This window comes from Lactuca serriola, chromosome 5 (genome assembly GCF_051521515.1).
Source record: "Lactuca serriola cultivar US96UC23 chromosome 5, Lser_US96UC23_V15, whole genome shotgun sequence".
Taxonomy (NCBI): Eukaryota; Viridiplantae; Streptophyta; class Magnoliopsida; order Asterales; family Asteraceae; genus Lactuca; species Lactuca serriola.
The window spans coordinates 280,659,789-280,674,811 of NC_136412.1; the positions used below are offsets into that span (position 1 = coordinate 280,659,789).

Sequence of the window (15,023 nt, forward strand, 5' to 3'; positions counted from 1 at the left end):
ACAAAAAAATATGAGGAAGCACACATGAAAGCAATTCAAGTTGATCAAAAGTTTCTTGAGGCAGGGGGTCATTTAGCTTAGGTTAGTTAGGTGTCACTTACATATTGAAATAAAATGCTCAGGTATCTTAAAAATGTGCTTTATTTATGTTTAATAAAATTCTCTGAAAACTTCAACATGTTTAACCTACACCACAAGTGATAACAATTAACAACATCAAGTGAAAGAATTGGAATACAATTTTAATAATCAAATAAGTTTTAATTTTCTTTATTGTAAATATATGTAACTGAATTTTTTTTCTCAATACATATAAGGGGATATTTTAGCCTTCTGATTACATGTGATTCACATGTAAATCTTATGTGATTTACATGAAAAATCACATATGAATTACATGTGATTCACATGTAAATCACAAGTGAATCATATATGAATTACATGTGATTCACATGTAAATCTCATGTGATTCATATGTAAATTACAAGTGAATCACATATGAATTACATAATTCACATGTATATTGCATGTGATTCACATGTAAATCATATATGAATTACATGATTCACATGTAAATCATATATAATTTACATTTGAATTACAAATGATTCAAATGTAAATCACAAGTGAATCTTAAAAGATACAATCAGATGTGAATCTTACATGATTTATATATATGTTTTTTGTGAATATTCTTGCATTAATCATTTTTTTCTTATACAGTTGGAAGAATATTGGGAAAGAATTAAAGATTAAAAGGGATAAATTGAAGAAAATATAGAAACTTTGACACAAAGACATGAAAGCGCATTGAATTTTTTAGCATTTTTTGTTTTTTATATTTTATTTTGTATGAAATAAAATACTTGTACTATTGTTTTTATAGATTAGTAAGTAACAATTGTTTTTTATGATTTATTTATAAGTATTATAGTATAAGAAATATGTATACATGCACTTGAAAAAATATACATATATGCTGCTAAAACATTGATTTTTTTGGTTAAAAAAACTAAAGTTTTATTTATTTATTTATTTTAACATTGCAGCTTTTTTTAATTTACTAAGTTTTAAAATTTTCATGTTTTTTAAAAAAATGCAGTTTTTTTAAAAAAAAAATATTGTTTTCAACTTTTTTTTTTTTAAAAAATTATGCTTTCTAAAAAAATTAAAAAATCTGCAATTTAAAAATAACGATTTTTTCATATAAAAAGATCCGAAAATTTGTTTGATAATGTTAATTTGTGAGCTTTTTTATTAATATTTCTAATAATACAAAAAATTAGATGGGATTTGTATGATGACGATCATGCCCTTAATGAGTTATTTTGATCCAACGTTCCACCTTTAGTTCTCGGGTTCTAGGAAAACTACGAGTTCTCAACGGATCTCACACACACACACACACACACACACACATATATATATATATATATATATATATATATATATATATATATATATATATATTTACACACACACGATAATTAATAAATAAATAAATACTATGTAAAACTGTAAATGGTTAATGATTAGACGTCATTTTGATTAATGTCATTAAGGGTGATTTGTAAGGTCGGACGGTGTCACACAATTTTTACCGGTGGTAGGCCGAGGTAACGTATTTTACCGGTGGTCTACACCGTTTCAGATGCACTTTTTCACCGCCGGTGCATTTCCATCGATGAAAAATGGGAGGCAAAATGGTTATGTATCTTTCTCTCTTTCTTTACCATCAACGCCACACCTAACCTTTTTAGGTTTAATGGCAAAAATGAAAATTAATGAGGTGGAAAATGGTGGAGCTTAGGTACCATAAGCACGACACCTCACACCTCAACACCACACCTCACACCTTAATGGTTTTCATCATGGTGTGTTTAAAATCCTCCTTTCCTACCATGTAACTATTTTTGTGTTGTGTTAAAAAAAACCCTTCATAATGCTAAAGTACATATTTTTCCATCTAAAAGTCTACTCAATCCTTCTTAATAAATGAAAGTTTTTTTGCCACATGTCAAGCTGTCATGAGTTTTCACACTTGTCATTTTGTGGTATTTTTGAAGTAAATATTATCCATTTGTCAATTTTTAGTTTTTTCAATTTTTAAAATTAAAGCCATATACTTATATATGTAAAGTATTAAATATCATATATATGATATTAAATTTCAATAAATATGTTTATTCTTTTCTTATTTTAAAATCGTATATTATAAATTGTTTTTTGTTTACATTTTAATGTTAATTTTTTTTAAAATCAACTCGTGTAACACACGGGTCTGACACCTAGTCTCATAATATATATATATATATATATATATATATATATATATATATATATATATATATATATATATATGGAAAAGTTCAATGGAGAACCATAATTATTGGTTCTTTAAGGAACCAAATCTTTTTTCAATTTCTAGAGCTTATTTTTTATCGAAAAAAAATCTAAAAATATCTAAATTCATATATTAACATTGTGAATGTGAAAAATATTTTTCGGATTCACGTTGTGAATTTTCAAAAATTCACATTGTGAATTTGACGTAAAAAAAATTCGAATTTTATATCATTGGAAAAGGGATAAAAAATTATGAATTTTTGTATTTTTAGTTTTTTTTTATAAAAAATAAGTTCTAAAAGTTGAAAAAAAGATTGGTTCCTTGGTTACTTATGATTCTCTATTGAAACTCAGCATATATATATATATATATATATATATATATATATATATATATATATATATATATATATAGGGCTAGGTTTTTTTGTTTCTTAAATTTATTGTGTGCTAGAATGCACCAATATGAATTTTGTAAATTAAATAATTATTTGATTAAATAAATATAGATATTAAATGATTTTCATAATTATATTTATATTAAATGATATCCATAATTATAATTTTTTTGTTTATGGAAACTAATTAAATCAGTTATTAATGTCAGCAATAACAATCTTTCAGAATGAATTCGCATCTACGTTCTTATATATGAGTTCTAATTTTGTTTCAGGACTCATTCACCTAAAATACAATAAAATTGCATGGAATATGAAGAACGAGAGTGTATTTTACTAGAATACAATCTCATTCTTTTACATATGAATTTATTCTAAAAGGATATTATTGTTGACATTAATCATGAATTTAATTGGTTTCCATAAAAATGAGTTATAATTATGGATAACATTTAATATACATATAATTAATATTAAATTTCTGTTGGTGAATTCTAACACACAATAGATGTGAAAAATATTTGAACCTACCTCTCAACTAAAAAACCAGTTTTTAATACATTGACATAGATCAATGTTTTAAAAACCGGTATGGTGACCGGTTCCCGGTTCGACCAACGGGTTAACCGATTTCTATAATTTTCATTTTTTTTTATTTTCCTACACATATAAATCATGAAATTGACGTTTACAAGTTCAAACATTAAAAATACACATAAAAATAAGTTTTAAATAAATACAAATACATTAAAATAACACACAACAATAAGTTTTAGTGGTTACATCAATTGATATTCGTCAAAAAGAAAATAAAGTATAATATTGAAACAAAATATAGTTTTAGATGAATATAAATACATCAAAAAACTTTATAACATTTACCATATGTTTTTATTTCAAGAAAATTAAATAGATTTAAAAAAAATCATCAAAGTTTATTATTTAAATAGTTCTTGTCTATGTGTTGTTATTTGGTTGAACCGGTTTATTTTGACCGGTTCAACCGGGTTTTTTCTTAAAACCGGCCGGTTCAATCCGGTTCGAAAATCGACGTAAAACTGATGATAGTTGAACCATTCCCTCCCCCGGTTCCTAGTCGTTCAAACCGATTTTTAAAACATTAGCATAGTTAGGCCTCCGCCTCTCTAGTCTCTACGGACTCGGTGTGGTTAATTTTGTAGAACAGATTAATTTGTGGGATATTAGAGGCAGATCGTAGGCGGTGGGCCATAGCAAACTTCAAGGACGAAGTTTAGTTTAAGTGGGGGAGAGTTGTAACACCCAAAGTTTTGAAGGCCAAGAAAGGAAAGAAAACCCTAACTTTAAGGGGAGACTCGGCGAGTCCAAGGAGGAACTCGGCGAGTCCGAGCGGGATCCGGGTCGTGGAGTAAGTGACCGACTCGGCGAGTCGGCCAAGGGGACTCGGCGAGTCTGGTATGTGCGAGGAAAACCCTAAATTCGGGACTTGGATCCTATTTAAACGTCTCATTCTCTTCCCTAGGGCTCCTTTACTGCCTCTTTCACCCAGAACATCGAACCCTAAGCCCCATTGTTGCCCATTCAAGCTTCCGAGCCATTTTGAGTGATTTGAAGGAAGAAGAAAGAGGGGAATCATTGAAGCTTCAAGGATTGGCCTTAGATTTGAAGACTGGGGAAACTTTCTGAGTTATTGAAGGTATTAAGTCGTTTCCCTCCTTTAGATCTAATATGGTTGTGAGTTTTGGGGGCTTTTAGCCATGATTAGCTACCCTTTTGAGTTAGAAGCCAGATCTGAAGTTGCTACTTCGGGTCTAAGCATATTATGGTCTTGAGAAACATAAAGTATCTGCCCTTGAGTTGATTATGGAGCCTCTTTGCCTTAAACCCTAGTTTATGGTGTATTTTGCCTAGATCTCCTTTTCTACACGTAAAGTTTGCAACTTTACGTGAGGAATAGGCTTGGAAAGGGTAGATCTACAGTTTGGAGTCCATGCATGACTCAAAAGTCCTATGCATGTATGGAGATCTGAATGGACTCGGCGAGTCCTTTGAGTGGACTCGGCGAGTAGCATGAAGATTTGGAGGAACTTGACGAGTGGGATGAACAGCTCGTCAAGTCAGATGAAGTTGGGCAGGAACTCGGCGAGTTGGATGAACAACTCGGCGAGTCTGTTGAAGGTTGTCTTGGACTCGGCGAGTTTGTTCGTGGACTCGGCGAGTCAGGTCGCGAAACCCCAAACCCTTCGAGTTGAGACTCGAATCAGTGAATCGAAGGGAGACTCGGTGAGTTGGACAGGTCACGACTCGAAAATCGGTAGACTCGGCGAGTCATGGACTGACTCGGCGAGTCGAGTCGCGAATAGAAGAACTCTAAACATATGAACTCGGCGAGTCAATAGGGTGACTAGGCGAGTAGGGTTGACCTGGAAGGTTCACTTTGACCAGGACTTTGACTTTGACCAGAGTTGACTTGGTTGTCTTTCGGGGGTTAGTTAGACTCAGTGTTACTTTGATATTGGTAGCTCGGGGAGCGAGTGGAACAGGAGTTCAGAGAGTTGCCGGGCAGCAGCTAGTGGGTTCATCAGCCAGTTCAACCAGTGCAGGTGATTTCCTTTGTATGAATGGGTCTACAGCCACAATGCCGGCCCATGTAGTTATGAGTAGAAGACCCGGGGGTTATCCCTAGGCACAATATGCTAGTATGATATTTGGGACGAGGTCCAATGATAGAGGGTAGGTGCCCAAGGAATGGTTTATGTGATAGTTTATACTTGTTGTCTGTGTGATACTTGTATGTGCCTGGTAGGGAGGTCAGTGTGGGCGAGGTCCCGTATCTCACCAATAGCCGAGTGTGGATGGTGTTCCATATCTCAGTAGCAGCAGATCAGGGGAGAGGCCCAAGTTAGGGAAGGAGCAAGGATGGGATGGGCCCGTACCTCACTATCAGCAGGAGTATGGACGGGGTTCCATGACTCATCAGTAACAGGACAGGGGCGGGGCCCATAGATATGCGAGGCCTTAGGACAAGATCCGTTAGTATGTGTTTAGCTTATGTGATGTGATGTGATATGTTTATGTGCTATTATATGTTAGTGGGCGAGGCCCTGTGACAGGCGAGGCCTAAGCGAAACAGATCTGTATCCGAGTGGGGCTCGAAGCCAGGCGGGGCATGGAGCGGCGGGGCCGTTGTAGCGGGCGAGGCCCGAGGTAGGGGCGAGGTCCAGGATAGCGGGCGTGGCCCGGTATGTGCAGTATGTGGTTATGCATGGTATGTGGTAGGGTGGGGAACTCACTAAGCTTCGTGCTTACGGTTTTCAGTTTTGGTTTCAGGTACTTCCGGTAGTGGAAGGAAGAGCTTGGGGTGATCGCATGGCACACACCATAGATTAGACAGTCTGGGAATGTTTTACTCTGATAATGAACATGTGCTTTGGAAATTAATACTCTGATTATATTTGGATTGATGATTTTGCTTTAAGTAATGTTTTATTAAAAGAAAATTTTAGTCTTGAATTTTGGGATGTTACAATGTCGATAATGATTTCAAAGGTATTTGAAAGTCATAAGCAACTAAAGCCTTGTTTGATAAGTATTTTGTCGATTTAGCAATAGGTTACATCTACTAAATCAGAAGCAGAACATTTGATAGCACCACTTGAAGGGTCTTACTGTCCATATGTCTCTTACCGGGTGATCCTAAAAGTAACGTTGACAGGGAAATTAGACCACATTGCCCCTTTTGTGTCCTAATAACATTCATGCCTATTCTCTTCTTCATTCTTTAGCCGCTAAAACAAGATCTACGACAATTAATATTTTTTTATCTTCTTTCATTAAACTTGATTTAAATATTTCAGCATAAAATATTTCAATCAATTATTGAAATACAAAAAGATATAGTTTGCTTGGGTGCTCATATATGATTTATTTAAATATTTTAGTATAATAAAAAGTACAGTTTGTTTGGGTTTGCTCATATATGAAAAATAAAATAGGGATAATAGGATAATAAGATTTAATTATTCTAATTAGAAATAATAAATATAGTAATAATGGTAAAAGACTAAAAATAATAATACAAAAAGACTACCATAAAATTTTTTGTTTAAAATTAAAGCTTAGTAATCGAAATAAAACACAAAAAAACTGAGAATTTAACTAATTTAACCATATTCCTACCCCATGTGCCAAAAATAAAGAAATTTTTTTCCCCAAAATTAATCATCGAGTTCGTAAAAGAGGTCTCTACAGACTAAAAAATGTATAAATAGAAGGATTTTTTTTTCTAGTTTTGCTTTGGTTTTTATTTATTTATTTATTTTTGTGATTTGGCAGAGCTCTAGAGCCTATATGAGTTTTATAATGCTGGATACAAGTTCTTTACGGACTGATTCTTGAAGAAAAATTTGTGGACAGTGTATTTTCTTAGTGTTTTCATGGAAACTCCGCATATATATATAAGAATTGTTGTTATTTTAGTACTTAATTGGGTTTCTACGAAAAAAAAACAAAAAGTTACATGGGCTACAAAAATTTTCTTCAAAAACAAGTATTCAAAGTTGGAGACAAGTTGTTCGAGCTTACTCTGCGTGCTCGTTCTTAAAAAAAGTTATTCAAACAATTCAAGCAATCAACAATCAAACTGACCTTAGCTTGCTCTAGACTCATTTTTGGAAAAGTAATTCAAAATTTGAGCATTAAAGACATTCAAACAATTCAAACACCCAACTATAATATGTAAAAGAACAATAATCTTTCTATTCTAATAAAAGAATAGTTTTATTTTCCTTTTGACATATCTCATCTTATTAAACCTCTTAATTAATGCATGTTTTATTCTTCTTTTGTCATGTGTCACCACATTATGTCTACTAATTAATATTTGCCACATGTCAACTTATTGATTATTATTTTAAATTTTAAATTTTCCACTCTATCTACATTAAATTAATAACATTAAAATAAAATTAATACAAACTATAAAGTGATATAATTTCACATATTTATTTAAAATCAATAATTATAGTTTTATATAACTAAAAAATCTCCTAATTAATAATTTATTTAAAATAATTGATTAATAACTTTGAATTTTCACTAAAAAAGCTTAATTAATTTTGTAACCGTGGTTCCCACGGGTTATAAACTAGTTTATATATATTTGTGGTGTTTTCATGAAAAATAAAAATATACAATGGCAACAAAATTTTTATTATCAACAAACCTGCAGAGCAAGCTTTGTGGACCCGTATGCAGGGACGGCTCAACCATTTTAGAGGCTCTAAGAAAACAAAAAAATTGGGGCCCTTTAGGAAAGCAAATAGATTCGAACGACCATTGGTTTGCTAAACCACCACTTTTACCATTAGGCCAAACTCCAACTTGTCTTTGCAACTCAGGAAATATGTATATATACAGATATAATTAACATAATAAGTTTTAAAATTGGAGGCCCTAAGCCCTTACTTAGTTTTGCATAGCATAGAGCCGGCCCTGCCCGTATGGAGCTATGCAAAATCAAAAAAGAAAAGGTCTGCATAGCCGGCTGTCTACGGACTCAGTGTGGTTAATTTATACAAAAAAGATTTTCTTTTTTGTTATTTTTTGATAAACAAGATAGAAAATGGTTAAATTAGTAGAATTCTAAGTGTGGTTAATTTATACAAAAAATATTTTCTTTTTTGTTATTTTTTGATAAATAAGATAGAAAATGATTAAATTAGTCGAATTCTAAAAAAAAAAAATTGCTGATATAAACCATAAATAACACGTTAATAAAAATGAAAATTCTTGAAACAAGGAAAGAAGTTGGAGTATTTAAGTTTTTTCCAACCTAAAAAAAATAAAAAAGTAGAGCCGCAGAGACACTTGATGTAATTGCTGGCTATGGGGTTCGAACCCATGCGCACTTATGTGCAGAAGATCTTAAGTCTTCCCCCTTAACCTCTCGGGCAAACCAGCTAGATGTAAAATGAGTAAAGTGTTGGGGCATTCCGAGAAACCAAAACCAGCAAACTTATCTTTCCTAATTCCCACACCGGTAGACTTTTAGTTACTCTAAACTTCACCCGCCGCCTTGATAATGGACGCCATCGGTGTACTCCTCACCTTCCCCATGTCTTCTTACCTTGAACAGGAACTCGATAAGCGCTTCAATCTCTTCCGCCTCTGGAATTTCCCTCAGAAAAACGACTTCTTCAAGGACAACTCCGGTTCCATCCGAGCCGTAGTCGCAAATGTTAACGTCGGTGCCAACCGTGAATTAATTGATTCGTTGCCGGCTCTGGAGATTGTATCATGTTACAGTGTAGGGTTAGACAAGGTAGATTTGCGACATTGTAAGCAGAAAGGAATTAGGGTCAGCAATACACCTGATGTATTGACTGACGACGCTGCTGATTTAGCTATTGGATTGATGCTGACGACCTTAAGAGGGATCAGTGAGTGCGATCGGTACGTTAGAGGTGGATTATGGAAGAAAGGTGACTTCAAATTGACTACTAAGGTTTGACTTCATCATCTACGCGAATTTCGCAATTTCTTTTTTAATCATCTCCTGTTTTACTGAATCACATTTCAGATGCTGCTTCACATTATCAAAAATAGTTATTTTTTACTATATCAGATGCTATATCACTTTAAAGTCCGATGATGCTTCACACTATTACTGATCTGATTTTGATTTAGTAACCTAATATCGGAGGTGCCACGTATATGATCTGATTTCCACCCAACATATCATGATTCAATTAGGGTTTTGACTTTTGATGATAGTTACTTTCTGCCAACCACTGATTTCTCAGATTCAATGAATATTCAGCTAGAACATTTTCATTGATTCGATTGCTTCATGTCATTTTGGACTAGTGTTTTTCATATTTTGTTTATAATCCTTGTTGCAGTTCAGTGGCAAAAAGGTGGGAATCATAGGTCTAGGCAGAATAGGGACAGCAATTGCAAAGAGGGCTGAAGCATTCAACTGTCCAATAAGTTACTATTCCAGATCACAAAAACCAGAATCAAATTACAAATACTTCCCCAGTGTAGTTGAATTGGCTTCAGACTGTGACATCCTTGTTGTGGCGTGTGCACTAACTGAAGAAACTCGCCACATCATCAACCGCCAAGTCATCGATGCACTGGGCCCCAAGGGTTTTCTCATCAACATTGGGAGGGGCCCACACATTGATGAACCTGAACTGGTATCCGCTCTTGTTGAAAGGCGGATAGCAGGTGCAGGTCTTGATGTGTATGAGAATGAACCCCATGTTCCTGAGGAGTTGTTTGGGCTTGATAATGTAGTCCTGGTGCCACATATTGGGAGTGGCACTGTTGAGACACGAATAGTGATGGCTGATCTTGTTGTTGGAAACCTAGAGGCTCATTTTTCCAATAGCCCATTGTTGACCCCAGTCGTTTGAATATGCACTCTCATCAATTCATTTGTGCTTTGTTGTCCATATACTTATTTTAGCAACTTTAAACTCCTCATCAATACCATTTCCATTTCATGGATCCGGTATAGAAGATTAATAAATATACAAAGCAGAATGTAGCATTGTGTTCATTGTGTTGGTGTTCAAAAAAAAAAATCTTTGCTTCTAATTTCAATCGAAGTTGGTCAAAATGAGAGATTGATTATGTTTAAAGTAAAATAGATAAGAGATATTACCGCTACTACAAGAATAAAAGTAAAACAGTCGCTAATCATATACAAACTTCAGTCAAAACTGGGATTCTTTTTTCGTCGTCTTCTTCATCTTCATTCGATTTTTTGTTAGTTTCAGATTTCTTATCATCAGTATCTCGGATCTTCAATCCTTGCAGTCCATCAACACATGACTTCTCCGCCTCATCTGGCACCTCCGGTTCCACCACCTTATCCGGCATACCCTCTCTTACGCCTATAACCACCTCGTCTCCTACCACCTCCGACAATTCACCGCCTTTCTTTGGAGCACAAGCCCCCGGAGGATCGGTCTCGGTTGTGATTCCGACGAGTCTGTCACCTCCAGATTCGTTTCCAGGCCATGGATCATTGATGCAGTCTCCTTCTGATTCATCATCGGAATCGTGGAAAATATGTGAGCGGACAGCGGTGGCCGCCTTCAAGAAGGCTTCTTGTATGGAGTCCGGATGAAGTGCACAGTCCTCAAGACCTGCATCTTCGAGTAGCGGTGGGTTGATTTTATCCAACAAGCTACCGATATTAGCTTCTCTGGTGGCTTCCATTTGCAAATTCTTGGAAGTTGAATCCCTAGCACATGTATGAATCCATAGTGAGCAACAATCAAGGAGGTATAATTCCAACATAGCTTCAACATCATCAAATAGAAAACCTAAAATCGGAAATCACAGCATACATGGAACAAACCCCTATCGGATCCTAAATCAAAGGCGCAATAAATGAAAATCAAGCCTAAAATAGTCATAAACTCATAGCAGATAAAGGTTATTTGTTCCTTTGTTAACAAAACCTGAAATCGACATCAAACAAAACTCAAAATCGATATCAGATCTCATGAAAAGAAAATTCTTACTTAAATATCTGAAGAAGTTGAGGTATCGTCGATTTTCGTGGAAGAATATTATGAATCAAAGGATTAAGACGATGTGCTCAATCGAACGGTGTCTACAGCGCTTGGAGAAGAAGCGCAAATGTGTAAAACTGATGAGTGACGACACGAGTTTTTTTGTATTTTTTTTTATTTTTTATTTATAAATAGATAGTCCCACATCACCCCTGCACCGCATGCCACAACAAAAGTGTAAAAGCTCATGGCATGACGTGGAATTTACACGACACGTGTCTATCAAAAAATAATGGGTATATTATTAAAATTATTTTATTTTGGCTTTAATTTTCACATTAAGAAATTTTTTTAACTATTTTACTTTTTTGATTGGATATACTATTCTATTTTGTTTTAAAAATCTTTTAATTATTTTTTTTTGTTATTTTACTTAACGTTGATTTTACTTTTGACGTTTTGTTTGTTTATAAGTTTGTGTTCGTTCATGGCTTATATGATCACTTTTTACGAATAATTTTAATCTCAAATCAACTTTAGAAAAATAGATCATCCAAATGCATAATTTATTTTTACATCTTATGAGTGTTATTTCGTAAAAACTAAGTGTAATGAAAGTATGTTAAACATGAAAAGTATAAAGTAAAACGATTGAAAAATATAATTGGGTAAGCTAAATTGTTTAAACTATTTAATCAAAACTTTTACTTTTTCTTCTTTTATTTTTTTAACTTTTTGATGTTTTATCCGTTTACATTATTTAATCATAACTTTTCTACGTTTTTTGTTTATCCGGGACCGGCATTTAAAAAACGGATCATCTAACATATTTTTACATATTATGAATGTTTTTTGCTAAATGTTTCCTTGTAAAATAATATAAATAGAAAAACAAGAAAAAGGTAAGTAAAAAGTTATACAAAATTAAGAAAGCTCTAAACGATTTTCTAACTTCTTTTTAAAAAAAAGAAGCTAGAATCGAATAAGTAAAAAATGTTTAGAGAATGAGATGTAAAAAAACTTAAAATTTTGAAACGTCAAAAATTTAAAAAAAGAAAAAGAAAAAGAAAAAAGAAGTCGAATCTACTAATTACAGCATAAAACAATAAATGAATATATATATATATATATATATATATATATATATATATATATATATATATATATATATATATATATATATATATATAGGGTTAAGTTCATATGTGACCATAATATTTTGTGAGACATGGGGACAAGATCTTGACCACTCTTCTAAGTTGATCAAAGGTTTAGATTTAATAAAAAAAAATTGAAGGAGGCGGTGGCAGTTGTGTAAATAACCCAAACTTTGTAATTAACTAGAATAAACAGAAGGGTAGAAACGTAACTTAGCGTAAGCAAACAAATTCTTCTCTTTTCATACAAATTTTCATTCGTTAAAATTCTTTAATCTAAAACCCTTTCATCAAGAAAACCCTTCCCTGTCACAAATTTGTTTCTAATTCAGATTAACCCTAAACCGACAAAGTTCAAGCTCGTTATTTTGATTCTAGCTCGAGTTCATCAGTGATTTCACTCAAAACAAATCGAAGATTGTTCTATAGATTTCATTCTGCTAAAAACTTGTTTCTGATTTCAATTTACACAATCAATCGGCAAAATTGGTTCATTTTACTCGATCCGAGACCAGTTTTGTATCCCAATACATTCCAGGTAACATATAATACTATACTCTCTATGTGCGATTTTAATCTAGTATTATGAAGTAGAGAAGTTTTGCTTACATGTATGTATATTTCTAATACATAAATCTGTGTATGTAACTCTTCATTCGTCAATCTTCATTCCATAGTTTTCCCCAGGAACCCCTAATAACCACACTAATCATTCAGGAAAGTGATGAATCTGTATTAAAAAAACCCTAGTACTGATAAAACCACAGAATTGAAGAACCCTAACCTTTTATTTGAGTTTTAGCATCAAAAAACACTACAAATTAGACATTAATCATAGATTATGGATTATTCAACTAAATCATATTCAGATTGCAGGTATTCTCAATATAATTTGATTTTAGGTGTTATTTTGTTTTATTAATTAGGTGATCAGGTGAAAATTAAGTAAATTTGTGTTTAATAACTTGCTATTATATGTATTATGATTTGATAAGTCAGATATTGCTTTGATTTTTTTAGTTTATATGTTAATTGGTTAGAAACTACTTTCTTTAAATCTTTTTGTTGAAGTAATATATAGTATTCTGATATTAATTGATATACTATGAATTAATGTGAAATGTTTTGAAATTATATGTTATATGTGACATTAGACATTATGATTTTGTTGGAAACAACTTGCTTTGAACCTTTTTGATAAATAATGTGTAATATCTGATTTTAGACATTCTTCTTTGGTTGGAAATAACTTGTTTTGAACCTTTTGTGAGGTATTGTGATAGTCTTTGCTTAACAACGAAGTAATGTGATATATTCTGAAATTATGTGTCATATTCTATTTGTAAATATGTAATATTTTAAGTATTATGATTAGTAAAATTTAAGTTCTAATGTTATTGTGTTGATCGATTAGATAATAAAGCTCACATACATTGAAATAAGGTTTAATACATGAATATTCTAGGCAATCTTGTTTAACACAATTTCAGATTCCTTCTTATTCGGATTTTCAAGCTTATGATTATGATTCTGAAAGTGGGTCAAGTTCCGAATTATCAACCATCCCTAAATCAAAGAGATTGAAGCTTGTTATTCCAACAAAGGTTTCATTATACACAATCGGATTTGGATTTTACATCTAAAGTTATTCTAGGTAATGTATATTACTATAATCTCTTCATGATATTATCTTTGTCTGTGATTTTTAGTTAATGTGTGATAATCGTCGATTATATCTCTTTGTGTGATTTTGAGTTAATGTAGTCATCTATGCAAAATTCTATAAATATTTGTGTTATGATTATACTATAGTTTTTAGTCAACATCATTATGTATCTTCAAGATATTTCCTTGTATAGTTATCTCTCAAAGGCACGATGTAATGAAATATAGTATTATAGAACCTATCGTTTATACCTACAACTTTGTGTATGATTTATGAAGAATATATGAATATATAGTATTATAGAACCTTACATTTAAACAGACATCTTTATGTAGAATACATGAAAACTTGAAAATATTTGCATCTAGATGTTAACTCCACCGGTAACTCAAAAGTGTTATGATAAGAACCTTTTTGGTGAGTAATGTGTAATATTCTAAGAGTATTTGATATACTATGAAGTTATGTGAAATATTGTAAAATTATTTGTCATAATCTAATTTTAGACATTTTGATTTTGTTGGAAATGATTTGCTTTCAACCTTTTTGTTAAGTAATAAGTAATATATTATTTTAGACGACCTCATTTTGTTGGAAACAACTTTGATTTTGTTAAAAACAACTTGATTTTAACATTTTTGTTAAGTAAAGTGTAATATGTGATTTTAGACATTCAGATTTTGTTGGAAACATGTTTTGAGCATTTTTTTAATTTCTTGTTTATATCCTAGTTAATTGTTTTAACAAAAGTATGGTTATTTTTTTTATGCAGATGAATTGACGAAATTACCAAATGAAGGGAAAACGAGTTTTTGATCCAAGAGGAAAGATTGTACAACAAGGTCTATCATCAAAAATAGATAAAGGCAAAAAAAAATATAGTTCATGGTACCTCGTCTGATAGCTCGTCAACCGATCAAAGACATGCGAACAGACTATGAAACAA

At 32.3% G+C, this 15,023-nt stretch overlaps 2 protein-coding genes and 1 non-coding gene across 3 annotated transcripts; 1 reads left to right on the plus strand and 2 right to left on the minus strand.

Annotated features, from left to right (window-relative positions):
• Positions 1 to 8,601: 8,601 nt before the first annotated feature.
• TRNAL-UAA (transfer RNA leucine (anticodon UAA)) lies at positions 8,602 to 8,684 on the minus strand. The gene has a single exon. It is a non-coding gene; the product is annotated as a tRNA-Leu (tRNA).
• On the plus strand, positions 8,673 to 10,290 carry LOC145054445 (glyoxylate/hydroxypyruvate/pyruvate reductase 2KGR-like). Its single transcript, XM_079002643.1, has 2 exons — positions 8,673 to 9,228; positions 9,626 to 10,290. Exons 1-2 carry the CDS (start codon positions 8,806 to 8,808, stop codon positions 10,142 to 10,144), a joined length of 942 nt encoding a protein of 313 aa, XP_078858769.1. The 5' UTR covers positions 8,673 to 8,805; the 3' UTR covers positions 10,145 to 10,290.
• A 50-nt stretch (positions 10,291 to 10,340) lies between these two features.
• On the minus strand, positions 10,341 to 10,980 carry LOC145054446 (uncharacterized). The gene has a single exon (XM_079002644.1). The coding sequence runs from the start codon at positions 10,953 to 10,955 to the stop codon at positions 10,431 to 10,433; it is 525 nt and encodes a 174-aa protein (XP_078858770.1). The 5' UTR covers positions 10,956 to 10,980; the 3' UTR covers positions 10,341 to 10,430.
• Positions 10,981 to 15,023: the final 4,043 nt, after the last annotated feature.

Excerpts from the sequence above, each read along its gene's own strand:
- LOC145054445 (XM_079002643.1), top strand. The coding sequence starts at position 8,806 with ATGGACGCCATCGGTGTACTCCTCACCTTCCCCATGTCTTCTTACCTT. Across the intron at positions 9,229-9,625 it reads ACTTCAAATTGACTACTAAG|TTCAGTGGCAAAAAGGTGGG; the intron begins GTTTGACTTCAT and ends TCCTTGTTGCAG.
- LOC145054446 (XM_079002644.1), bottom strand. The coding sequence starts at position 10,955 with ATGGAAGCCACCAGAGAAGCTAATATCGGTAGCTTGTTGGATAAAATC.